At 39.4% G+C, this 27,450-nt stretch overlaps 1 gene segment (V, D, J or C); it reads right to left on the bottom strand.

Annotated features, from left to right (window-relative positions):
* Positions 1–831: 831 nt before the first annotated feature.
* LOC119819836 lies at positions 832–8,434 on the bottom strand. The segment is given in 3 exon segments: positions 832–902; positions 7,925–8,236; positions 8,336–8,434. Coding segments are annotated over 3 exon segments (429 nt in total).
* Between the last annotated feature and the right edge of the window lie 19,016 nt (positions 8,435–27,450).

The raw sequence follows: 27,450 nt of genomic DNA, 5'->3' as shown, positions 1-27,450 counted from the left end.
TACAGTTGTTTTGCTAACTGGACATAATTGTAAATATATTTTAAATATTTACATTTGAACACATAGTTCTGATCTCAGCCTTTGTTGGATAACTTCTTTTGCAGTGGAGTAACGCTTAATTCTGTGAAACATAACTTTTCAAATTCCAGTGAATATGTTCTGATCTACTGGGCATCTATATCAATTCCTCCATGCCAAAAGAATACCTCAGTAGAAAGGGTGGAAAACATGCAATACCCAGAGAAAGAGGAAGTGTACTATGCTGTAGAACTCGATGGCAATGTGAGCAGACCAACAGCAGATTCTTATTTTCATCACATTTGACTTGACAAATGTTATCTCTTTGCTTTGAGTACCCACTTGTTCTTCTCCAGTGAGATCTATCAGAAGGTACTAAGAATGTGATGGAAGATAGCCCACAACACACAACCCTTTTCTTGAATCCTACAGGTGCCACAAGCTGGGACATCTGCTATTCAGATCAAGGATCTGTGACTCAGATATCACTGCAGAAACCACAAAGCTTGCTTGCAAGTGAATCAGTGTAAGTAAGTACTCTGGGGAGGAAGCTATGGATCTAGAAATGCATCTACTTGAGGAAATTAAAATCCAGCAAGCTTTTAAAATGTGTATAAATATCGTGGTAGGGGTAGGGTATTTTATTTTAGCCCAAACCAAATTGATTACACACCAGGAATCTGACAAGACCAGAATAGACCCTAAGACATAGAAACTACATTGTAATTTGACAGCATTTCTGGAAAGGGACTTGAGGCTCAGGGACACCTCAAGCAGTGTGTTAGCCAGGAACCTCCTGTAGGCTTCTAAATCTCAGCTGCTGCCTTTAGTCACATTGTTTCTATGGTCTGAATACCAGAGCATATCCAGGTTCTCCTTAAACCCTGAAACACATACATGTTGGAAAGCTCATGAAGCAGAGGAGCAGCACCAGGACAGTCATGGTCTGTTAGAGAAGAAGATTGCGCTTCTCAGCTAGGCCTTGGCTTTTGTCCTGAGCCTGAGGCTGCTTTGAATTTGGAGAGGTTCCTGCCAGTATAAAAGAAATCACAGGAGGCTTCCATTTCCCCTTCAGGTGACTGACTTTTGCTTTCTGCTTCTTAGTAGAAATAGAAATGTATACTCAGGAACATTTTCCTGGTTCTGGCTGGGTTTCCAATCCCTGACAAACAAGAAATATTTTGAATCACACTGTGCAGATATGCCAGGCAAAAGATGAAAATGTTTACCACGAGTCCACATTCAATCAATGATGATAGAACAAAGTATCACTTACTTGATGCATTTGAATGTCTCTAAAATTTCATGAAGTGGATTTAGAATGGAATTTGGGCTCATAGTGATCAGAAATCATACTTAATGAAAACGTAGAATTTATTCTTTTGGTGTTAGTAGAGACAACTTATACTTATCCCTCATTTAGAAGATAACTTGTGATTACTAACATTTAGTATGTGTGATCTCATGTGTTCATTGGGAAAAAACACAAGTGACTGACATGGATCTTATCTTATTAGGCTCACACTATTTACCTTTCTAATTAGGGCCACTATACCTGGGAACTTGTCCTTGAACATCTTTATTTATCACTCTGTTTTTCTCTTCATATTTTTTATATCTCTCACTTTTTCTCTCCTCAGAATGTAGCACATAAGAACTCAGGTTTTATGATTATTGCATTGTTGAGGGTTGAGAAAGCTAGAAGTTCATAACACCTCATGAAAAGAAGTAGCATCCAGCCAGGTTGAGGGTTATGTGATCTGAAGTAATAACAAGACAGAGAAACCTATGTGATGACAAGACACGGAAGCAGGGTATACTTGAATGGTGGAAACTGCTTGCCTTGTGGTGAGGATAACCATAGAGGACAAGGGACTGAAGGGCTATGTCCCCTGCCTTAGTAATGTAAATCACCAGGGAAGGGAAATGAGCTGTAACCAACCTGCCCTGTCAGATCCCAACAAACATCCACCACTTCCTTTATTGGAATCCCAACTTTTATGTCCCTCTATTTGTTGTGCACAATATATTTATTGTGAGTGGCAGTGGGGGAGCTAGATCTTAACGTAGGTGAGACAGTCATCCTTGCAAATACTGATGGGGAACAAACACTATGAGTTGAGTGTTCTCCTTATTCTTGACATTCAGTAAGTTAGAAGAATATTTTTCAGACATGTTTAGCATTTCTCATCTTGGGTTTGTCTGATATTCTCATTGTGGTTACAAAAATCACGGAAGAATAACAGAGAACTAAAGACAGATTTCTGATACTACATTTGGGAACTTGGTATAGGTCAACTTATTATTCACATATTTTTTTGCATTGTCTGTTGCAAAGATAGTTTGCATCTGTATCCTGTACTCTCTTAATTTCTGGGTTTCTGTTTCTGTGAATCAGTCTTGAAGGAATTCACTAAGCAAAAGTCATTTGCAAAGGGAATGAGTTGATGGTAAAGTCACACATTATTTACAATTTTCTTCTATTTGAGAGGCTGATCCTTATTCTTAAATATTTCATCAGTCATTTTCAACTCTCTGAAGCCTCAGCCTCAGCCACACACAGAATCCCCCTTCCAGATACAGCCACACATTTTAACATACACAGAGATACAAAAAAAGTATGAGATTCCCACTTCCAGATACAGTCCCATACCCATCCTACACACCCACAGTCAGAAACACTCTCACATTCACTGGTAGAAGGGATGACTTTTTTTCACTTTTTGACAGGGTCATCTAGGTGGCAGGGACTTTCCATATAGACCAAGCTCTGAGAGATTTTCTTGCTTCTGTCTCTCTGTTGATTGTATTAAGACTATATTTTGCCATGCCCTGCCATCAAATGCACTTTTGTTGATAATTAAAGGATTTGTTTCCTTGAAAAAACCTTCAATATAATATATTCTGATAATTATTTACATTCTCTCTTCTTTTGCAGATCCTACCCATCTCGCCATTTTCCAGAATTCCATAATGGTCAGTTTTAAGGGTTATTTATGAGGAAATATAAGGGTTTGGACTCAAGTCATTCATTTTCATATAGACAGTTAATGATTTAAAATACATAATTGTCAATACATTTTCTCTTTTAAAAATTATTTTACAGTACATGTATTTGCTTTTACTTATTACAATTCTTTTATCAATGTATAGTGATGATATCCAGGGCTCAAGAGTTGGCTCAGTGGTAAGATGCCTGCCTTCCAGTATTAGTATCTTATCTTGATGAACAACACTTAGCTTAGAAGCTGTGTGATTGTTTATCCAATATTCCCAGCACTGGTGGTTGTGACTGGAGGTACTCTAAAACTTGCCATCCCAAGAATCTATCTGCACATTTGTGCTCCAGGTTTACTGTGAGATCCTGTCTCAAAAACAAGATATAAATGAACCAATAAACACATTCAATCTCAACTCTAGCCTTCAGACATATGTGCAAACTATACACAATGCACACACAGTCTAGACAGTTAGGTTTTCAAGCCATCCAAACATTGTCCTTACCCTGCATGGGATTCATGGTTTATAGTTATTTAAAAATGTGTCTTGGAAGTTGCAGACCTTGGATGAACTACTTGCTAAGGAAGTCAAGAAACTAACTCCTGTAAACTTGTTCCTTCTCCACAACTTTACAACTGCACTTCCTATTCTGGGGACCTCCATTTCTTTTCCAGTCATGAGAGTGGCTCATTTAAGTCTCTGAAAGTGAGAAATGATATTTGTCTAAGTGCTTAATTCCTATTTTTAAGTGAGTTTGATTCTTAAATTTAAGACATTTCACATGGTCAGAAAGTACCCTGCTATAGAGTTACAAGCCAAGCTCAATCTTCAAAACATAACATTTTACTGTAGAAAATATTTTTTGATAACTGCATTTTTGCACTATTAAATAAACACTAGGAACCACAAATTATTCTTCCTTGATGCCCAGCAATTAAAACTGATTTTTTTAAAGGTTCAATCTTCTGAGTATGGATATTGAGAATGTTGGGGCAGGGAGGATAAACCATAGCCTTTAACAGGGTGAGAAGTCAACAACAGTATTTATTCTTCAATATGAGAAATGTAATTATTAAAACTTACCATTTGAATCAAGGTCTCATATAAACTACATAAGAACCAGACCATTGGTCTAAATCATAGAATTGGATGAAAACTTTTTTAAAAATACACTGTTTTAATTAGGGGTATACGCTTCTGTGTGGATAGTGTAGTATTCATGGAGACAAACAGAAGGCACAGAGTCCTCTAGACTCACATATGGTTCTGAGTTGCTTGCGCCTTCTAGGGTTTCAATCATTGGCTTCTTCAGGAAATGTTGCAGGTCAAAAGACAGGATCACTCAAGCTCAGTGTGATGATCTGTATTTTTTCAGGTAAAAGACATCTTAAATTTTAAAAGCAACTATGATGGGGATGTGAAAATCAAGGTTTTGATACACAAGAACCATTCAGTTGGTTCTAAACACAGAACTCAGAATCCATAACTAAAAAGAAAGGAAGGAAGGAAGGAAGGAAGGAAGGAAGGAAGGAAGGAAGGAAGGAAGGAAAGAAAGAAAGAAAGAAAGAAAGAAAGAAAGAAAGAAAGGAAGCAATGGGTGTGGCAGTCAACCAGGTATACCATATAGGGAATGTGGCTAATGAACAGTCACTGGTAATAACTGGAAAATCAGACTATTCAGTCATCGAGATCCAGGGCCAGTGATACAATTTGTCTCTAAACAAGTGTTGCAGATTGTTCGAGAAATGCTTCATATGTCAACACAACACACACACACACACACATGTAGTGATGAGCTGTGGGCAGTGTTCCTGCTGCCCCGCTTCCGGCTGCCCAGATCCTGCACATCTAACTTTACACACGAAATAACTCACAAATTGTATTCTTTTAAACACTGCCTGGCCCATTATTTTCAGCCTCTTAGTCACATCTTGATTAACCCATATCTAATAATCTGTGTAGCACCACGAAGTGGTGCCTTACCGTTTAGTTTCTAGCATATGTCCATCTTGGGCTGGAGCTTCATCGCGTCTCTCTCCCCTGAGGAGAGGCACGGTGGTCTGACTAACTTAGGAGAGGCGTGGCATCTGACTGAGCCATCTACCTCACTTCCTTCTTCCTGTTCTGTCTACTCCACCCACCTAAGGGCCGGTCTATCAGCTGGGCCAGGCAGTTTCTTTATTAATTATCCAATGAAATCATCAGAAGACACACCTACATCATTTTCCCTTTTTCTGTTTAAACAAAAAAGAAAAGCTTTCACTTTAACATAGTAAAATTACATATAACAAAACAGTTATCAAGTAAGAATTACAGTTACAATATTTATATCTACTTTATCTTTTATCATAACTAAGGAAAACTATAACTATCTATTTATTCTTCAACTCCATCAAAGACTCCAGAAGGATATAATATTACCTAGGTGAACAAGAAGTAAGCTACTTCCAAAACTCTAGAAATCACAGAGACATCTTGCTACTTGGACAGTCACCCAAAGTTCTTTTGTACCATTGGGGCATCCATCTTTAGCCTTCAGGTCCATAGTTTCCAGCAGACATTTCCACGAAGCAGGAAATTTCTAAGGCAGTTCAGTCACTTTCTGCTGTGTCCTGCAGAATGTCTCACAGACTCTTTCATGAATCAGGAACCCTGAAAGATCATCTCACTTTTAGGCAACTTCAGCAGTCCTCTCTCTGAGGGTTTTTTGTGTCCAGTTTATGCCAATAGTCCAGGCAAGAGCAGTTTCTTGCCCAAATGGCTATCAAACTCCATAAGTAGCCTCTTCGATGCCCATAATCCTCTTGAAGTAGCTTGTGCTGCCAGCAGACATGTCTCATTGTCATGAAAAGCCTAACTTATTAAAACATCTAAAATGTGATATCCTGTAGTCTTTGAAAGATATGAAGAATGCTTATGTAACTTAAATATATCTCTATATATCAAGAAAATCTAACTAACATAACTACAAGCTTAACTATTATTGATGATTATCCAGTAACAACCTATATTTCCTAATTATACATTAGTTTTTAAAATGAACCACACAATCAAAATACCTTAATCAATATCAGAAATACATATACATATAACAAAACTGACCTTAAAATCCATACCAATGCAAATTACTCATATCTATATCATATCCCCCTTTAAATGTAAAAGATTTATAAACAATATTTGGGAATATGGACGTAGTTATTTCTCTCCAAACTGCTTCCTGCTGAATGGGGACGCTGTTAATCAGATCTTTCATGGTGTAACCTGTATGCCAGGTTCATCTCAGTCATCAGTTGGGTGAAGTAATTTTCTGAAGTTGTTCACAGCAACCTTTCAGGAGGTCGTGGTCTATCATACCATATTGGGATAGATGCAATCCATAGGGTCTCATTTTCTGTAAAAACAAAAGAAGAATCTCTTTTCCAAATTATCATATCCTTAAATCCAAATTCTGAAGTCCAGGTATTTTCAAAATATCTATCTTGGATTAGTTCAGCAGCATTTTTAAACAAATATATTTTAGCAGCTGTTGCTCCTTCCTCAGTATTCAAACAATTCAAAGAGAGCATAATAGTATACAGCATCAAGATTCTCTGTGTATTTTCCATCTTTGTGTGACTTTATTTTAACCTCTATTTCGTTTATTTTTACTTTTATTTTTTGAGACAGGTTCTCTGTATATCTTTGTCCTGGAATAACTCTTTAGACCAGGCTATCCTTGAACTCACAGAGATAGTCTGCCTCAGCCACCCCAGTGCTGGGATTAAAGGTGTGTGCTACAATACCTTGAACTCACAGAGATCTCTGTCTCTGCCTCCCAGGCACTGGGATTAAAGGTGTGTGCCACCACACCCTAGCTACTTCCTTTTTTCTTTTTTACTTTTAAGAACTTTAACCTTTATCATGCATATATTTTTAACACAGTGTAAATCATTTAGAGGTTTTCTTTGTTTTTGAATCTCTCTTTACTCTATCTCTCTTTTTCTGACCATATGAGCCTTTAAATTACTGAGCAATATGGGTAGGATTCAAGCTGCGGCTTTGCCAGCTAGATCCAGCCCATTCCTTAGCTTTCCAGCCTCATGGCAGAGGTACTGGATGTAGCCATGTTTATCACCACAACTCTGTGGCGGTTCAAGGTCCCTGCCAGCAAGCAAGCTACAACAGTATTAAACAACAATCAAAAGCTCCATAGTCAAGACTGCCTGCTTGAAAGAGTCAGAGTTTGTCCTGGCAGTACAGACCAGAACGCCAGCATTTTAAAACAGCACAACTTTTTTCCTGCTACGGCTGAAAGCAAACAAGCATGCAGTCAGCTTTTATCAACATCATTTAAGTGTTTTGTAGCAGAACCTCTTAAAAGAGCTGCAATGTTTTGCAGCTGAAGCTGAGTCAGGAAGCCTCTCTTAGATGAGAGTGCTTGCTTGCCAGACCCGAAAAATAGAGCTTTACTCTATTCTTTCCCAAGCTTTCTCAAGCTTTCTGCGGATTCAGTTATCCACGTGGGCACCACACACACACACACACACACACACACACACACACACACACACACACGGAGAGTAGTGAGAGAGAAAGAGTGAGAGAGATTGAGACAGATACAGGCAGACAGAGAGATAAAGGGTAACAGGGAGAAACACTATAATAAATCAGCACACACAACACAACAGAAAACAGAAATTTGAATAAACATTTGGACCTTCAAAGATTACTACACACTATATCTGTAGAGAAAATCCCTAAGTGTGCTATGGAGAGGCAGTGCAGACAGGAAAGTCCAGTTTTCCCTGCTTTTCTAAGAAGACTTTTCTGTGACCCTTATTTCTAAGTGCTCTCAGCCCCCCCTGCTGGTACTGTGTGCCCCACAGGGGTGTTTGTGTCTGAACTCACAGGAGCATTCACTCACTGTGCCTTAGCTCACAGTAATACATGGCTGTGTCCTCAGACCTCAGACTGCTCATTTCCAGGTACAGAGTGTTCTTGGCATTGTCTCTGGAGATTGTGAACCAGCCCTTTACAGCGTCGATATAGGTCATGATACTACCCTCACTACTAATGGATGCAACCCACTCCAGACCCTGCCTGGGAGCCTGGCGGATCCAGTTCATTGGGTAATTATTAAAGGTGAATCCAGAGGCTGCACAGGTGAGTTTCAGGGACTTTCCTGGTTGCACTAAGCCTCCGCCAGACTCCGACAACTGCACTTCACACTGACCACCTATAAACACAAATAATTCTGGTTAGAAAACTGACACAGATGAATTTTTTTTCTTTATCATGTACACACAACACACACCATCTTATGTTTATGAATTACCTTTTAAAATAAAGACAAAGAAAACCAATTTGAACCCAAAGTCCATGGTGAGTGGCCTTTGTTCAGTGCTGAACCCTGGCTAGGAAGACTTGGGAATCCAGGGCTGGTCTCCTCTGCCAGAGCTGCAGGGTCAGGACAGGACTGGCTTTTATGGGCAAAAGAAGCCTTATTTGCATATCTTCCTGCCATAGCAGGCTCTGTAGTTGGACCTGGGCAAAAGACAGTACTCAGAGCAGATATAAGACATCATACACACTGATGACAGGTATGGAAATTGAAGCATTAATGTAGCTATGTGTACATAATCCTTGTTAGGGATTCACTGCATTTTATTTAGTTCCCTTTCTCTGTTTGCATAGAAAATGTTGTGTTTCCACACTGTCATGTCTCTTTAGGGTCAACGTGAAATAGAAGAGCTTTACACATAGCTGTGTTTCTTGATATAAGCTTTGTCCCTCTGTCTCTGCTGGACATGGCTTCTTCCTGAGGTGAATCCTGACAGGAACACTTGAAACTTTTCTGAATTCTACTTAATTCTGAGAGGTACTATCATATGCCCCATGGAATTTTGCAAATGATACATTCCTTGTTCTGTCTGTCTTCCTCTCAGTGATTGTTGTGGAGACATTTGTATTTGCAGCAGTTAATTGTTTGCATCCTGATGTTCTCCCTATGATCACTTTGTACTTCCCACTCTGCCTTTCCCACCTCAATAGCAGGCAACACATGGCTGGCTTCATGTTGTCTTAGGTCACTTTTATTTCTGCATATTTATATTTTCATCATAATGGGGGGCATTTCATAAGTGTCTATAACAAAACACAAAACTTCTGCATCAATTTTGTATTTTCAGAAGGCTCTGTTTTTGTTTTCTCAAATTCTCATGTTTTGCTTTCTACCCACTCAGGACCTTTTTCTCACTACACCCAACTTTTCCTTTGAAAACCCCTGTACTAGCCTGTGCTTTTAACCTCCTGTCCTTCACTTAAGATGTCTTTTCCTGTCTTGACTTCTATTCTAGTTCCAAGCCTACAAAACAGAAACCGTAACACCAAACACACAGAGTCTCAAACACACAGTCTGCATTCTCCATAAGGCAGAAAATGTCCTTCTCAATCTTCAATATGTTGTGTGATAAAAGATTTCCAACACCATTCAAGTTCCGCCAAGTCTCAACTGATGAAGGGGAGATGGGAAGAATGTAATGAGTGGAGCACAGGGAGGGGTGCTGTGAAATGTTGTCTTCTGGACATGACATGGGTATCACAATCATAAACTCATAATGGTTGTTGTTGTCGTCTGTCTAACCCCAAATAGGGCCAAGTCAGCCAAAACTCTGGTACAGATAAAGCTGAAAATTCCTTAATCCTACTTCTTACTGAGCAACAGTTTTTAAGTTCTTAATTAAGTATAATGTTGTTAGGGACCCATGTTTGAAAGTTGTGGGAGTATCTGGGTGGAAAACATTGCATATGGGGATCCTAAACAGAAAGAATAAAGAAAATTAGTAAAAACCTGTAGAGCTGAGGCTTAAAACAAAAATTTAGAAAGCAAATGATTAAGGAACATTCGTAAATATCAAACAACTTGGTAGACAACTTTATCTGGGACCATCTTTCCATCCAGGTAAGAACTGGTGGGGTCATTCAATTAGGTATAAAAATCTATTTGCAGATAATCCTATACATGATTTGTAATTTTTTTTCACATTTAGTTAGCTGTTACTTTACTCTTAGGTAACAATATTACGATAACATATTTATAAAAGTAACCCATAATAAGGGCATGGAGATAGTTCTGTCATTTCATTTCTTGCCACACAAGAATCTTTGTGTGAGATCTGTACTCTTGCTTGTCAAACCACAAAAAGCAAGCTGTGGCAGCCAACACCTCTTGGTTGTGGTGGAACACTGACCAACCAGTATAGTCAGTTGGTTTGATCTGGGGCCTGTGAAATATTTGTCCTGAAAATATGGTGTAGGCTGATTGAGAAAAAAAATTTCATATCAACATGTGTCAAATTATACTCATACACATGTACACATGAACTAAAACACACACAAACATACCCACAGAGAGAGACACATTGACAGACACAATTCCACATCCCAACAAACACACACACACACTCACACACACAGAGAGAGACAGAGAGGCAGAGAGAGACAGACAGAGACAGAGAGAGACAGAGAGAGACAGAGAGACAGAGAGATAAAATGGCAGGGAATAAGAAAGGAAGAGTGTCAGAGAAAAATATAATGAAAAAATCAAAGCACATCACAATGGAAAACAGAAAATTGAATAAAAAAATTCAAGGATTACTACACACTATACCTGTAGAGAGAATTCTGAGTGTGATTTGGTGAGTCAGTCAAGATACAAAGGAGTCCAACCTTTTATGCATCTCTAGACAGTCTCTTACCTGACCCAGATTTCTGGTTGAGCTTCCTGACCCTGCTGGTCATGAGCACCCTGCCAGAATGTTTGTGTCTGATCTCACAGTAACTTTGCATCACTGTAATCTATTGCAGTAATTCATGGCTGTGTCCTCAGGCCTCAGACTGCTCATTTCCAGGTACAGGGTGTTCTTGGCATTGTCTCTGCATATGGTGAACCAGCCTTTCACAGCTTTGGAATATTTGATGTAGTTACTACCACCACTACTAATTTGTGTGATCTATTCCAGGCCTGATGGAAACAGCTCATGTAGTAATTATTGAAGGTGAATCCTAGGGCTGCACAGAAGAGTTTCTGGAACTTTCCAGGCTTTTGACCTCCCGACTTCACCAGGTACACCCTACATTGGACACCTGGAGATAAAGAGAATTCTGGTCAGAAGACTGTCAGTGAAGCTAGTTTTCTTTCTCATGTCCACACAAAACACAGCATCTCCGCTCCATTTTTTACCATTTAAAATAATGACAAGGAAAATCCAAATAAGCCACAAGTCTATTTGGAGTGGTCTGTGTAGAGTGCTGATCACTGAATGGGAGGACCTGGGGATGCAGGACTGGGCTCCTCTGCCAGAACTCCCAGATCATGGCAGGGCTGGTACTCCTGGGCACAGAGAAGCCTTATTTGCATGTCTTCCTCCTGTAGCAAGCTCTGGGGTTGGACACTTTTGAGAAGGCAATGCTCAGAGCAGATATAAGGCATCAAACACATTGATGACAGTTATAGAAACTGACATAGTAAAGAACCTCTATGTGCACCTTTTCCTTGCTAAGGATTCACCACACTTCACTTAGTTCTCTTTCATGCATGTGATTAGAAGATGTCGTGTTTCTACACAGTTGTATCTCCTTAGTACATCAATGTAATTTAAAAGATCCACAAACTATTGTGTTTCTATATAGATGCTCTTTCTTCTTCACTTTGTGGACTAGACATGGTTTTCCATAATGTGTATCTTGGACAGGGTCATGCCAGCCTGGAGAGGTTAGCAGAACTTCTTCCTTGAGAAAGAGGCACTTGGAATTTTCTGAGTTTTACATATTTATGTGACAATGCTCTCCTCAGGCCATAGAAGACTACAAATGAGAGAGCCTTTGTCACTTCTACTTCACTTTTGGTCATGGTGTTGACCACGTCATTAGATAAGAGACTGGGAGAATTTAAAATTTTTCTGATAAATGGATAGATATGCAGATGGTGATAGTCTGTACAACTGCAACCAGAGTCATACATAGTTACAGTTTTAGGTGTGTCCATACATCCCAACACACAACACACACACACACACACACATACATGCTCACATGTGCACACACACTAAGAATCACACACACAGTCACAATTATAGACCATAACAAATCCAACTACCCAACAAGGAGTCACATTTACTGATACAATCCCACATTCAAACACTCACAAGCACAAACCCCATCACATCCACATGTAGAAACACATATTCAGAGGTGGAGGGGCTGAATATCTTTCTGCCTATCTTTTTATATGACCACTCTTGTTGGTTTGGACTTACTATACAGACCAAGCTGATTTTGAACCATGAAAAATTCTCTTGCTACTGTCTTCCTAGTGACAGGATTAAATATATACACTATAATTTCTGACCATCTTATGGAGATTTTGCAAAGTCTTGAAACATATTTTCATAGAAAATATTCTGATCATTATTTCCCACCTCATCTTTTCCCAGTTCCTTCCTCTTTCTCAAGTTGCCCAACTCTAAAACAGGTAGAGTTTTGTGGTGATTTAAGGCATTCAATTTTTATTGATTTTTATTAAGCTCTACATTTTCTCTGGACATTCTTTTTATATAGATAATAAATAGTTTAAATGTTTAATTGACAGAAACACAGTTTGTTTCAATACTGAGGGTACATAAGAGGCGAGTGAGCATCCATGTGTCAGGACACCCCACTCTGTAGGACCTCCACAGTGGGATGAAAACCTGGTGACATTCCCCAACTCTATTGGCTTTTCTAGCCAGCAAGCTGGAGTGTATCCTTCAGGTAGGCTCCTCTGACATCAACCCCATCCACCGGACCCTCCAAGCTACTAGGCCTACCCCATCCCCAAATTTGCCTATCCTTCTGCAACCTCATTTGAACTCTGAAACACAGCTTCCTCCAAAACTGAGAGGATGTAAGAAGTGAGTGAACAACCACATGGCAGGACCCCCCCACTCTCTAATCCCACCACAGTGGGGGTAAAACCCTGGCACCTTTCCCCAGCTCCCTTAGATTTTATAGCCAGCCAGTAGAATAGTTTCCTGCAGGTAGACTCCCCCATTACCCAAGTCCATCCACCAGACCCTGTAAACTACTATCCTCATCGTGAACCTCTAAACTTGTCTATTCTCCTACAACCTCAGAAGAAATCTGAAACACAGCTTGAAACAATACAGAGAGCACTAAGAACTTGCTACAATACTGAGGGGACCAAAAGCTTGCTATGCTACCGAGGGGAACAAGAGCTTGCTCCAGCACCAAGGAGACCAACAGAGAGGAACAAGAGAAGGAACCAGGAGAGAAGACCAAGAGGGCAGTTTTAGAGAAACCTCAGAGGCTTACTGACACAGACATTAACACTACAGAGCAAACAAACAAACAAAAAAAAAAAAAACAAAAACACGCAGACAGTCAAAAGAAAAATTGGACAAGGTGTGAAGACACTGCTGCCCTCAATTGAAGGAAGAGATGGGTAGGCACCAATGCAAGAATTCATCCAACAACCTAAAAAACAACATGATAACACCAGAACCCAGTGGTCCCACAACAGAAAGACTTGATTATCACAATCGAGAAGAAGCAGAAGAAAACGACTTTAAATGTAACATTATGAAAATGATGGAAGCCTTTAAAGAAGAAATAAAAAAAGCTTTCTTAAAGAAATGGAGAAGACAAACAAAAAAATTGAAAAACAATTAATAAATCCCTCAAAGAAGTCCAAGAAAACCAATTAAAAAGAATAATCAAAAAGGTAGAGGAAACAGCTCAAGACTTGAAGACTGAAATAGAGGTAACAAAGAAAACAAAAATCAAGGGCATAATTAACCCAATTAAAAAATGGGGCGCTGAACTGAACAGAGAATTCTCAACAGAAGAAGTTCGAATGGCCAAAAGACACTTAAGGTCATGCTCAACCTCCCTAGCTATCAGGGAAATGCAAATCAAAACAACTTTGAGATATCATCTTACACCTGTCAGATTGGCTAAAATCCAAAACACCAATAATAACCTATGCTGGAGAGGTTGTGGGGTAAGGGGTACACTCATCCATTGCTGGTGGGAATGCAAACTTGTGCAACCACTTTGGAAAGCAGTGTGGCGGTTTCTCAGGAAATTCGGGATCAACCTACCCCAGGACCCAGCAATTCCACTCTTGGGAATCTACCCAAGAGATGCCCAATCATACAACACAAGCATATGCTCATCTATGTTCATAGCAGCATTATTTGTAATAGCCAGATCCTGGAAACAACCTAGATGCCCTTCAGTGGAAGAATGGATGAAGAAACTGTGGAATATATACATGCTAGAATACTACTCAGCGGTAAAAAACAATGACATCTTGAATTTTGCATGCAAATGGATGGAAATAGAAAACACTATTCTGAGTGAGGTAACCCAGACCCATAAAGATGAACATGGGATGTACTCACTCATATTCGGTTTCTAGCCATAATTAAAGGACATCGAGCCTATAAATTTGAGATCCTTGAGAAGATAATAAGAAGGTGAACTCCCAAAAAAAGATATAGTAATCCTCCTGGATATTGGAAGTAGACACGATCGCCAGGCATAATTGGGAACTTGAAGGTTGGGCGAGACTGGGCCAAGGGAAGATGGGGAGAGAAAAGTGTGAAGGGGAGAACGGGGGAGCTCGGAGGAATGGGGTGCTTGGGATATAGGAAGGGTGGATATGGGAGCAGGGAAGCATATATCTTAATTTAAGGAGCTACCTGAGGGTTGTCAAGAGACTTGACCCTAGAGGGGTTCCCAGGTTTCCAGGGAGATGCCCCCAGTTAGTTCCTTGAGCAGCTGAGGAGAGGGAGCCTGAAAAGGCCAGTTCCTATAGCCATACTGATGAATTTCTTGCATATCACCATAGAACCTCCACCTGACGATAGATGAAGAAAATGACAGAGCCCCACATTGGAGCACCGGACTGAGCTCCCAAGGTCCTGATGAGGAGCAGAAGGAGAGAGAACATGAGAAAGAAAGTCAGGACCGTGAGGGAACCTCCAGCTGGCGACAGATGGGGAAGGTGACTGAGCCCCACATTGGAGCACTGGACTGAGCTCCCAAGGTCCTGATGAGGAGCAGAAGGAGCGAGAACTTGAGGGAGAAAATCAGGAACGAGAGGGGTGCGTTCACTCAAGGAGACGGTGGGACAGAACTAATGGGAGATCACCAACTCCAGTTGGAATGGGACTGATGGATCATGCGACCAAACCCGTCTCTCTGAATGTGGCCAACAGCGGGGGCTGACTGAGAAGCAAAGGACAATGGCTCTGGGCTCTGATTCTTCTGCATGGACGGGCTCTGTGGGAGCCTTCTCAGCTTGATCGATCACCTTCCTGAACCTGGGGGGAGTTGGGAGGACATTGGTCTTAGCATAGAGTGGGGAACCCTGATGGCTCCTTGGCCTTGAGAAGGAAGGAGGGGAGGTATGGGTGGAGGGGAGGGGAGGGAAGGGGGAGAAGGAGGAGAGGGAAGGGGGGAGAGGAGGGGAGAGAGGGGGGAGGAGGAGGGAAGGAGATGGAAATTTTTAAATATAAAAAAAAATAAACCATGAAAAAAAAAGAAAAAAAAAAGAAAAAAAAAAGTAAAGATGAAAATATAGAATCTGAATGAGGTTTGCTCAGGAGCCTGGGTTACTGCTTGGAGCTTCAGTTAGGTTCCAAGAGGAACTGAAGCTGCTGTCTGAGGGGTGAGATAATGTAAAGTAAATAAAAGTTTAAAAAAAAAATAAAAATAAAAATAAATCAAGGGCATTCTGGATATGGAAAATCCAGATAAATGAACAGGTACTACAGAGAAAAGTATAACCAACAGAATACAAGAGATGGAAGAAAGAATCTAAGGTTTTGAAGATACTATAGAGGAAATAGGATCATTGATTAATGAGAGCATTAAATTCAACAAATTCTTAATATAGAACATACAGGAAATCTGGGATACCATGAAAAGACCAAACCTAAAAATAATAGGAGCATAACAAATATAATAAAATAATATAAATTATATAAGTATATAAGTATATAAAGTTTATAAAATAATAGGTATAGAACTCTAGTTCAATGGCACAGAAAATATGTAAAACAAAATCATATATTAAAACTTTCCCATCCTAAAGAACGATATCCCTATGATGGTACAAGAAGTTCAAAGAACACAAAATACACTGGATCAAAAAACAAAACAAACAAAAAACCCATCACCTCACCATATAATAATCAAAGTGGAAAACATATAGAATAAAGAAAGAATATTATGAAATACAAAGGAAAAATGTGAAGTAACAAATAAAGGTAGATGTATGAGAATTACACCTGACTTCTCAATGAGAACCATGAAAGCAAGAAGGATCTGGTCAGATGTGATGCAGACACTAAGAGACCATGGATGCAAACCCAGACTACTATATCCAGCAATGCTTTCAATCACTATCGATGGAGAAAACAAGATATTTCCTGACAAAAAAGAATTAAACAATAAGTATCCAAAAATTTAGCCCTACAGAAAGTACTAGAAGGAAAACCCCAACCCAAGGAAGCAAACTGACCCGTAAAAACACAGGCAACAGATAATCTAAGACCACCAAAGCACAACAAAGGGAAACACACAAACACTACTATCGAAAAGTAACTGGAGATCAGAGGGGTGAGTGAGTTCCTGACCAGCAGCAGAAGCCCGGGAGATGGAGCCCAGAGATTCCTCAACTCCCTATCCTTCCTGGTCATTTTGCAGGGGCTACTCTCCCTGGCTACAGCATCCCTCTTCCTACCTCATCCCAGCCTGCACCCAGAAAAACCCTCCTTTTTCCTCCCTTCTTCGGGGCCATAAGATCTCCCAGCTCAGCCCCTTTGGCACTGGGACAGGGTGGTAAGCGCAACCCTGAGGCAGTTTCTTGTTTTAATAGCCTGCCAGCAGCAAGGTAGGCCTTTTGTCTGAGAAGTCCCTGAACACCTAAGGGCTCTGATCCTGTACCAGAAGACCCATCAGAGTGGTAAGTGAGTTCCTGACCCACAGCAGAAGCCTGGGAGATGGAGCACAGACTTTCCTCAAGCCCCTATACTTTCTGGTCATCCTGCAGGGGCTACTCTCCCTGGCTACAGCCTCTCTGTTACTATCCCATTCCAGCTTGCACCCAGGAAACTCCTACCATCTTCCTCCCTTCTTTGGGGTCATAAGATCCCCCAACTCAGCCTGTTTGGGTGCTGGGATGGGGTGGTGAGCGCAACCAGGGTAGAGCTCCTCAACCGGGCTGGACTTCGTTGGTTTCAATATCCTGCCTACAGCAAGGTAGGCCCTTTGTCTGCGAGGTCCCTGGCCAGCAAGGGGAACTGATCCTATACCAGAAGATCTATCAGGGAGCATTCAGAGGAAGAGATGAGAAGGCATCAATGAAAGAATCCCTCCAACAATCTGAAAAACAACATGAAAACATTGGAACCCAGCAAACTTAAAACAGGAGAACTTGAACACCCTAATCAAGAAAAAGTTGAAAAAATTAACTTTATGAAAGTGATAGAGTCTCTTAAATAGGAGATGAAAAACTCCCTTAAAGAAATGGATGAGAAGAATAACAAAAAGTTTGAAGAAATGAGTAAATCCATAAATGATATCCTAGGAAACCCAGAAAAAATATCAAACGGATAATGGAAACAGTTCAAGACTTGAAAACTGAAATGGAGGCAATGAAGAAAACACAAACGGAAGGCCAGCTGGATATCGAAAATCTAGGTAAATGAGCAGAGACTACAGAAACAAGCATAACCATCAGAATACAAGAGATAGAAGAAAGAATCTCAGATTCTGAAGACACCATAGAGGAAAAAAAAATCCGCACTGATCAAAGAAAACGGCAAATCCAACAAATTCTCATCACAAACATTCAGAAAATCTGGGACACAATAAAAAGACAAAACCTGCTAGGTCCCTATTGGGGCTGGGACCTGGTGCTGAGTGGCAAGAGATCCTTTGTTTCACTCAGTTTGCCGGTGGCAAGCTGGGCCTTTTGTCTGTGAGATTCCTGCCCAGCAAGGAGCCAATATCCTTTAACAGAAGACCCACTGGAGGGGTGAGTGTGTTTCTGACCAGTGGGCTGCAGAAGCCCGGGTCACAGAGCACAGACATTCCTCGACCCCCTAATCTCTCTGGTCATTCTGCAGGGGTTTCTCCCCACAGCTACTGCCCTTCTCTTCCTATCCCATCCCAGCGTCCCTAAGCCACCCCTCCCCTCCTTCTTGGCCAAAAGACCCCCCTGCTTGGCCTGTATTGAGGTTGGCACCCAGTGGTGAGTGGCGGGAGATCCTTAGTTTCACTCAGCTTGCCAGGGCGAGCTGGGCCTTTTGTCTGTGAGGTACCTGCCCAGGAAGAGGCCATATCCAGTTAAAGAATACCTATCAGAGGGGTACCTGCCCAATAAGAAACCTTTATCCTGTAACAGAAGATCCATCGGAGGGGTCTCTGGCCAACAAGGGGCCATAATCCTGTACCAGAAGAACTACTGGAGAGCATTTGAAGGAAGAGATGGGCAGGCACCAAGGCAAGAATTCCTCGAACATTCTGAAAAACAACATGAAAAAGCCAGAACCTAGAGATTTTACAACAGAAGGACTTGAATAATCTAATCTAGAAGAAGTGGGAAAAAATGACATTATGAAAGTGATAGAGTCCCTTAAACTGGATATGAAAAACTCCCTTAAAGAAATAAATGAGAAGTATAACAAAAATTTCGAAGAAATGAGTAAAACCGTAAAAGATACCCTTTAAAACCAAGAAAAAACAATCAAACAGATAATGGAAACAGTTCAAGAATTAAAAACTGAAATGGAGGCAATGAAGAAAATACAAACCAAGGGCCGGCTGGATATGGAAAATCTAGGTAAACGAATAGACACTACAGAAACAAGCATAACAAATAAAATACAAGAGATAGAAGAAAGAATCTCAGATTCTGAAGATAACATTGAGAAAATACATGCACTGATTAAAGAAAATAGCAAATCCAACAAATTCTCATCACAAAACATTCAGGAAATCTGGGACACAATAAAAAGATCAAACCTAAGAAAAATAGGGGTAGTAGAAGGAGAAGTAGTACAGATCGAAGGCCCAGAAAATATAGTCAACAAAATTATAGAAGAAAACCTTCCCAACCAAAAGAAAGATATTCCTATGAAGGTTCAAGAAGTATATAGGACACCGAATAGACTACATAAAAATGTCCCTTTGCAGCCGGGCGGTGGTGGCGCACGCCTTTAATCCCAGCACTTGGGAGGCAGAGGCAGGCGGATCTCTGTGAGTTCGAGACCAGCCTGGTCTACAAGAGCTAGTTCCAGGACAGGCTCCAAAGCCACAGAGAAACCCTGTCTCGAAAAACCAAAAAAAAAAAAATCCCCTTGCCATATAATAATCAAAACATAAAATATACAGATTAAAGAACGAATATTAAGAGCTGCAAAGAAAAAAGGTCAAGTAACATATAAAGGTAAACCTATCAGACTTACACCTGACTTCACTATGGAAACCATGAAAGCCAGAAGATCCTGGATAGATGTACTGCAGAAAATAAGAAACCATGGATGCAAGCCCAGAATACTATACACAGCCAAGCTATCACTTACTATTAATGGAGAAAACAAAATAGTCCAGGATAAAAACAAATTTAAACAATATGTAGCCACAAACCCAGCATTACAGAAAGAAATAGAAAGAAAATAGCAACGACAAGGAACCCAACAAAGCCAACACTACCTACAATAACTCAGTCATCTAGTGACCCTTCACCAGCATAACTCAAAGAAAGGTAACACCCAAACTCTACTACCAAAAAAATGACCAGAGTTAACAACCACTGGTCATTAATATCACTGAATATCAATGGACTCAATTCACCTAAAAAAAAGACACAGGCTAAGAGATTGCATATGAAAATAGGATCCAACATTCTGCTGTTTACAAGAAACACACCTCAACCACAAAGACAGACATCTACTCAGAGTAAAGGATAGGGAAAAGGTTTTTCAAGCAAATGGACCTAAGAAACAAGCAGGCATGGCCACACTAACTTCTAACACAGTTGACTTCAAACTAAAATCAATCAGAAGAGATGAAGATGGACATTTTATACTCATAACAGGCACAATTCATCAGGAAGAAGTCTCAATCATGAATATCTATGCCCCTAATATAAAAGCACCCACTGATGTAAAAGAAACATTACTAGAAATCAAGACAGTCATCAAACCACACAAACTAATAGTAGGAGACTTCAACACACCTTTCTAACCAATGGACAGTTCAATCAGACAGAAACCCAACAGAGAAATAAGAGAATTAATGTAGGTAATTAAACAAATGGACTTAACAGACATCTATAGAACATTCCACCCAAATAGGAAAGAATATACCTTCTTCTCTGCATCTCATGGAACCTTCTGGAAAATTGACCACATACTCGGTAACAAAGCAAACTTGTACAGTTACAAAAAAAAAAAATAGTAACCACCTGTGTCTTGTCGGATCACCATGGATTAAAGCTAGAATTCAACAACAATGCTACCCCCATAAAGTCTACAAACTCATGGAAACTGAACAGTTAACTACTGAACCACATCTGGGTCAAGGAAGAAATAAAGAAAGAAATTAAAGTCTTCCTTGAATTTAATGAAAATAAAGACACAACATACTCAAACCTATGGGACACTATGAAAGCAGTGCTAAGAGGAAAATTCATAGCACTAAGTGCCCACTTAAAAAAAACGGAGAAAGCACACATTGGAGACTTAACAGCATACATGAAAGCTCTAGAAAAGAAAGAATCAGACTCACCTAGGAGGAGTAGAAGACTGGAAATTATCAAACTGAGGGCAGAAATCAACAAAATAGAAACACAGATAAACAATCCAAAGAATCAATGAAACAAAAGGTTGGTTCTTGGAGAAAATCAACAAGATTGACAAACCCCTAGCCAAACTAATCAAATAGCAGAGAGAGAAAAAACAAATTAATAAGATTAGAAATGAAAAGGGGACATAACCACAGACACAGAGGAAATTCAGAGAATAATTAGATCTTACTACAAAAGCCTGTATGCCACAAATATGAAAAATGTAAAAGAAATGGACATTTTTTTAGATAAGTACCTTATACCAAAGTTAAACCAAGATCAGGTGAACAATCTAAATAGACCTGTTAGTCACAAACAATTAGAAGCTGTTTTCAAAAACCTCCCTACCAAAAAAGCTCAGGACCACATGGTTTCAAAGCAGAATTCTACCAGAACTTCCAAGAAGAGCTTATACCTATACTCCTTAATGTATTTCACAAAATAAAAAAGAAGAGTCATTGCCAAATTCCCTTTATGAAGCCACAGTTGCCTTGATACCAAAACCACATAAAGACTCAAACAAGAAAATTCTAGGCCAATCTCACTCATGTACTTCGATGCAAAAATTCTCAATAAAATACTGGCAAACTGAATACAAGGACACATCCAAAAAATAGATACATTATGATCAAGTACTCTTCATGCCAGAGATGCAGGGCTGGTTCAACATATGAAAATCTATCAATGTAATCCATCATATAAATAAACTGAAGGGAAAAAAACCATATGATTATTTCATTAGATTCTGAAAATACGTGACAAAATTCAACACCCTTTTATGATAAAGGTCTTGGAAAGGTTACAGGTATAAGGTTCATACCTAAATATAATAAAAGCTATTTACAGCAAGCTGACAGCTAACATCAAATTAAATGGAGAGAAACTCAATACCATTCCACTAAAATCAGGAACATGACAAGGCTGTCCATTCTCTTCTTATCTCTTCAATATAATGCTTGAAGTTCTAGCAATAGCAATAAGACAACATAAGTGGTCAAGTTGATTCGAATTGGAAAGGAAGAAGTTAAACTTTCGTTATCTGCAGATGATATGATAGTGTACATAAGCGACCCCAAATCTCTACCAAAGAACTCCTACAGCTGATAATCACCTTTAGTAATGTGGCAGGATACAAGATCAACTCTAAAAATTTAGGTGCCGTCCTATACAAAGGATAAAGAAGCAGAGGGAAATCAGAGAAGCATCACATTTCATGATAGCCACAAATAGCATAAATTATCTTGGGGGTAACTCTAACCAAGGAATTGAAAGATCTATTTGACAAGAACTTTGAAGAAAGAAATTGAAGAGGATACCAGAAAATAGAAGGATCTCCCTTGCTCTTGGATTGGCAGGATCAACATAGGAAAAATAGCAATTCTACCAAAAGAAATCTATAGATTCAATGCAATCCCCATTAAAATATCATCAAAATTCTTTACAGACATTGAGAGAACAATTATCAACTTTATATGGAAAAACAAAAAACCAAGGATAGCCAAAACGATCTCATACAATAAAAGAACTTCTGGAGGCATTACCATCCCTAACTTCAAACTTTATTACAGAGCTACAGTATTGATAACAGCATTGTATTGGCATAAAAACAGAGAAGTCGAACTTGGAATTGAATAGAATCCCGGATATTAACCCAAAAACCTATGAATACCTGATTTTCAAAAAAGGAGCTAAAAGTATACAATGGAAGAAAGAAAGCATTTTCAACAAATGGTGTTGGCATAACTGGATGTCAACCTGTAGAAGAATGAAATAGATCCATATCTATTACCATGCACAAAACTCAAGTCCAAATGGATTAAAGATCCCAATATCAATCTGAAGACACTGAACCTGATAGAAGAGAAAGTGGGAAGTACTCTATAACATATGGGCACAGGAGACCACTTCCTATGTATAACCCAAGCAGGACAGGCATTAAGAGAAACATTGAATAAGTTGGACCTCCTGAAACTGAGAAGCTTCTGTAAAGCAAATGACACTGTCATTAAGACAAAAGGGGTACCTACTGACTGGGCAAACATCTTCACAAACCCCGCAACAGACAAAGGTATGATCTCCAAAATATATGAAGAACTCAAGAAACTAGACTTTAAAAAGCTAATTAACCCAATTAAAAAATGTGGCACTGAAGTGAACAGAGAATTCTCAACGTAAGAAGTTCAAATGGCCAAAAGACACTTAAGGTCATGCTCAACCTCCTTAGTGATCAGGGAAATGCAAATCAAAACAACTTTGAGATACCATCTTACACCTGTCAGAATGGCTAAAATAAAAAACACTAATGATAGCCTTTGCTGGAGAGGATGTGGAGTAAGGGGTATACTCATCCACTATTGGTGAGAATGCAAACCTGTGCAACCACTTTAGAAATCAGTGTGGTGGATTCTCAGGATATTCAGAGTCAACCTACCCCAGGATCCAGCAATACCATTCTTGGAAATATACCCAAGAGATGCCCTATCATACTACAAAAGCATTTGTTCAACTATGTTCATAGAAGCATTATTTGTAATAGCCAGAACTTGGAACAACCTAGATGCACTTAAATGGAAGAATGGATAAAGAAAGTGTGAAATATATACACATTAGATTACTACTCAGCGGTAAAAAATAATGACATCTTGAACTTTACATGCAAATGGATGGAAATAGAAAACACCATTCTGAGTGAGGTAATCCAGACCCAAAAAGATGAATTTGGTATGTACTCACTCATCAGTAGGTTCTAGACATAAATAAATGTCAGTGAGGCTATAATTCCTGATCCTAGAGAAGCTAAGTAAGAAGGTGAACCCAAACGAAAACATATAGTTATCCTCCTGGATATAGGAAGTGGACTAGATTACCAGGCAAAAATTGGGATCTTGGGGGTGGGGGTGGGGTGGCAGTAAGGGGTGATGGGGAGATGTTGAGAGAAAGTGAGGAGGGGCAGATGGGGAGACCCTGGGGGAATGTGATTGTTTTGATGGAGGAAGGGTTGATAGGGGTGCAGGGAAGAAGATATCTTAATTAAGAGAGCCATTTTAGGGTTAGCAAGAGACTTCACTCAAGAGTGGTTCCCAGGTATCCATGGAGATTTCCCCAGCTGGTTCCTTGGGCAGCTGAGGAGAGGGAGCCTGAAATGGCCCTTTCCTATAGCCATACTGATTAATATCTTTCATATCACCATAGAAGCTTCATCTGGCGATGGATGGAGATAGAGACAGAGACCCACATTGGAGTGCAGGACTGAGCTCCCAAGGCCCAAATAAGGAGCTGAAGTAGGGAGAACATGAGCAAGGAAGTCAGGACTGAGAGGAGTGCACCCACGCACTGAAAAGGTGGGGCTGGTCTAATGGGAGCTCACCAAGGCCAGCTCGACTGGGACTGAAAAAGCAGGGGATCAAAACAGATTCTCTGAACGTGGCAGACAATGAGGGCTGATTGAGAAGCCAAGAACAATGGCACTGGGTTTTGATCCTACTGCATGTACTGGCTTTGGGGGAGCCTAGTCTGTTTAGATGTGCACCTTCCTGGACCTGGAAGGAGGGGTTTGGACCTTGGACTTCATGCAGGGCAGGGAACCCTGACTGCTGCTTGGATTGGAAAGTGAGAGGGAGGGTAGTTAAGGGAGGGGGAGAGAAATGGGAAGAGGGGAGGAGGCAGAAATTTTTAATAATAATAATAATAATAAAAAGACAAAAATTAAGAATAATAGGGGTAGATGAAGGAGAATTACAGCTCAAAGTCCCCAAAAATATATTCGATAAATTATAAAAGTAATCTTTCCCAAGCTAAAGAAAGATATTCCTATGAAGGTTCAAGAAGCACACAGAACACCAAATAGACTAGATTAAAAAAAATCCCCTCACCATATAATAATTAAAACACAAAACATACAGAATAAAGAAAGAATATTATGAGATGCAAAAGAAAAAGGTCAAGTAACATATCAAGGTAAACCTATCAGACTTACACCTGACTTCTCTATGGAAACAAAGAAAGCCAGAAGGTCCTGGATAGATGTATTGCAGAAACTAAGAGACCATGGATGCAAGCCCAGACTACTATACCCAGCCAAGATCTTGTTCACTATCAATGAAGAAAATAAAATATTCCAGGATAAAAGCAAATTTAAATAATATGTACCCACAAATCCAGCATTACAGAAAATAATAGAAGGAAAAAATCACAAAGCAAGGAGTCCAACAATGCCCACAATAACTCAGATATCTAGTGAATCTTCACCAGCACAACTCAAAGAAGCGAAACACACAAACACTACTACCAAAGAAAACCCCCAGAGTTAACAACCATTGGTCATTATTATCACTTAATATCAATGGACTCAATTCACCTATAAAAAGGCACAGGTTAAGAGATTGGATATGAAAACAGTATCCTACATTCTGCTATTTACAAGAAACACACCTCAACAACAAAGACAAACATCTACTCAGACTAAAGGATAGGGAAAAGGTTTTTCAAGCAAATGGACCTAAGAAACAAGCAGGCATGGCCATACTAATTTCTAACACAGTTGACTTCAAACTAAAATCAATCAGAAGAGATGAAGATGAACATTTTATACTCATAACAGGCACAATTCATCAGGAAGAAGTCTCAATTATGAATATCCATGCCCCTAATATAAAAGCACCCACTGATGTAAAAGAAACATTATTAGAACTCAAGGCAGCCATCAAACCACACAAACTGATAGTAGGAGACTTCAACACACCTTTCTAACCAATGGACAGTTCAATCAGACAGAAACCTAACAGAGAAATAAGAGAATTAATGTAGGTAATTAAACAAATGGACTTAACAAACATCTATAGAACATTCCACCCAAATAGGAAAGAATATACCTTCTTTTCTGCATCTCATGGAACCTTCTGGAAAATTGACCACATACTCGGTAACAAAGCAAACTTCCAAAGTTACAAAAAAAGTTAGTAACCACCTGTGTCTTATTGGATCGCCATGGAATAAAGTTAGAATTTTAACAACAATGCTACCCCCATAAAGTCTACAAACTCATGGAAACTGAACAGTTAACTACTGAACCACATCTGGGTCAAGGAAGAAATAAAGAAAGAAATTAAAGTCTTCCTTGAATTTAATGAAAATAAAGATACAACATACCCAAACCTATGGGATACTATGAAAGCAGTGCTAAGAGGAAAGTTCATAGATCTAAGTGCCCACATTAAGAAAATGGAGAAAGCTCACATTAGAGACTTAACAGCACACCTGAAAGTTCGAGAAAAGAAAAAGAAGCAGACACAGGAGGAGTAGAAGATTGGAAATAATCAAACTGAAGGCTGAAATCAACAAAATAAAAACACAGAAACAATCCAAAGAATCAATGAAACAAAGAGCTGGTTCTTTGAGAAAGTCAACAAGATTTACAAAACTATTCAAATTCAGTCAAAAGGCAGAAAGAGAACATGCAAATTAACAAGATCAGAAATGAAAAGGGGGACATAACAACAGACAATGAGGATATCCAGAGAATCCTTAGGTCTTACTACAAAGGCTCATATGCCACAAAGTTGGAAAATGTAAAAGATATGGACTTGGTTTTAGATAATTACCATTTACCAAAATTAAATCAAGACCAGGTAAACAATTTAAATAGACCTACATGTCATGAGGAAATAGAAGCTGTAGTAAAAAACCTCCCAACCAAAAAAGGCCCAGGAACTGATGGTTTTAATACAGAATTTTATCAGAACTTCCAAGAAGAGCTGATACCTAGTCTTCATAATGTGTTTCACAAAACAGAAACAGAGGAGTCATTGCCAAACTCTTTTTACAAAGCTACAGTCACACTGATTCCAAAACCACACCTAGACACAACCAAGAAAGAGAATTACAGACCAATCTCACTCATGAACATCAATGAAAAAATTCTCAATAACATTCTGGCAAATAGAATCCAAGAATACATTAAAAAATTATCCATTACAATCAAGTAGGCTTCATCTCAGAGATGCAGGGCTGGTTCAATGTATGAAAATCTACCAAAAGCAATTTATAAGTTCACAGCAATCCCCATTAAAATCCCAAAAAATTCTTCACAGACCTTGAGAGAACAATTATCAACTTTATTTGGAAAAACAAAAAAATCCAGAATAGCCAAAACAATTTTATACAATAAAGGAACTTCTGGAGGCATTAGCATCCCTGACTTCAAATTATTACAGAGCTATAATAATGAAAAAAGCTTGGTATCGGCATAAAAACATAGAAGTTGACTTTGGGATCGAATAGAAGACCTGGATATTAACCCACAAACCTATGAACACCTGATTTTTGACAAAGGAGCTAAAAGTATACAATGGAAGAAAGAAAGCATCTTCAACAAATGGTGTTGGCATAACTGGTTGTCAACCTGTAGAACAATGAAATTGATCCATATCTATCACCATGCACAAAACTCAAGTCCAAATGAATTAAAGATATCAATATCAATGTGAGTACCCTCTTCCTGATAGAAGAGAAAGTGGGAATAGTCTACAACA

The sequence above is a fragment of the Arvicola amphibius genome, chromosome 7 (genome assembly GCF_903992535.2).
Source record: "Arvicola amphibius chromosome 7, mArvAmp1.2, whole genome shotgun sequence".
Classification (NCBI taxonomy): Eukaryota; Metazoa; Chordata; class Mammalia; order Rodentia; family Cricetidae; genus Arvicola; species Arvicola amphibius.
Note: the sequence above shows the minus strand (reverse complement) of the source record. Positions and strands in the feature narration are given on the sequence as shown.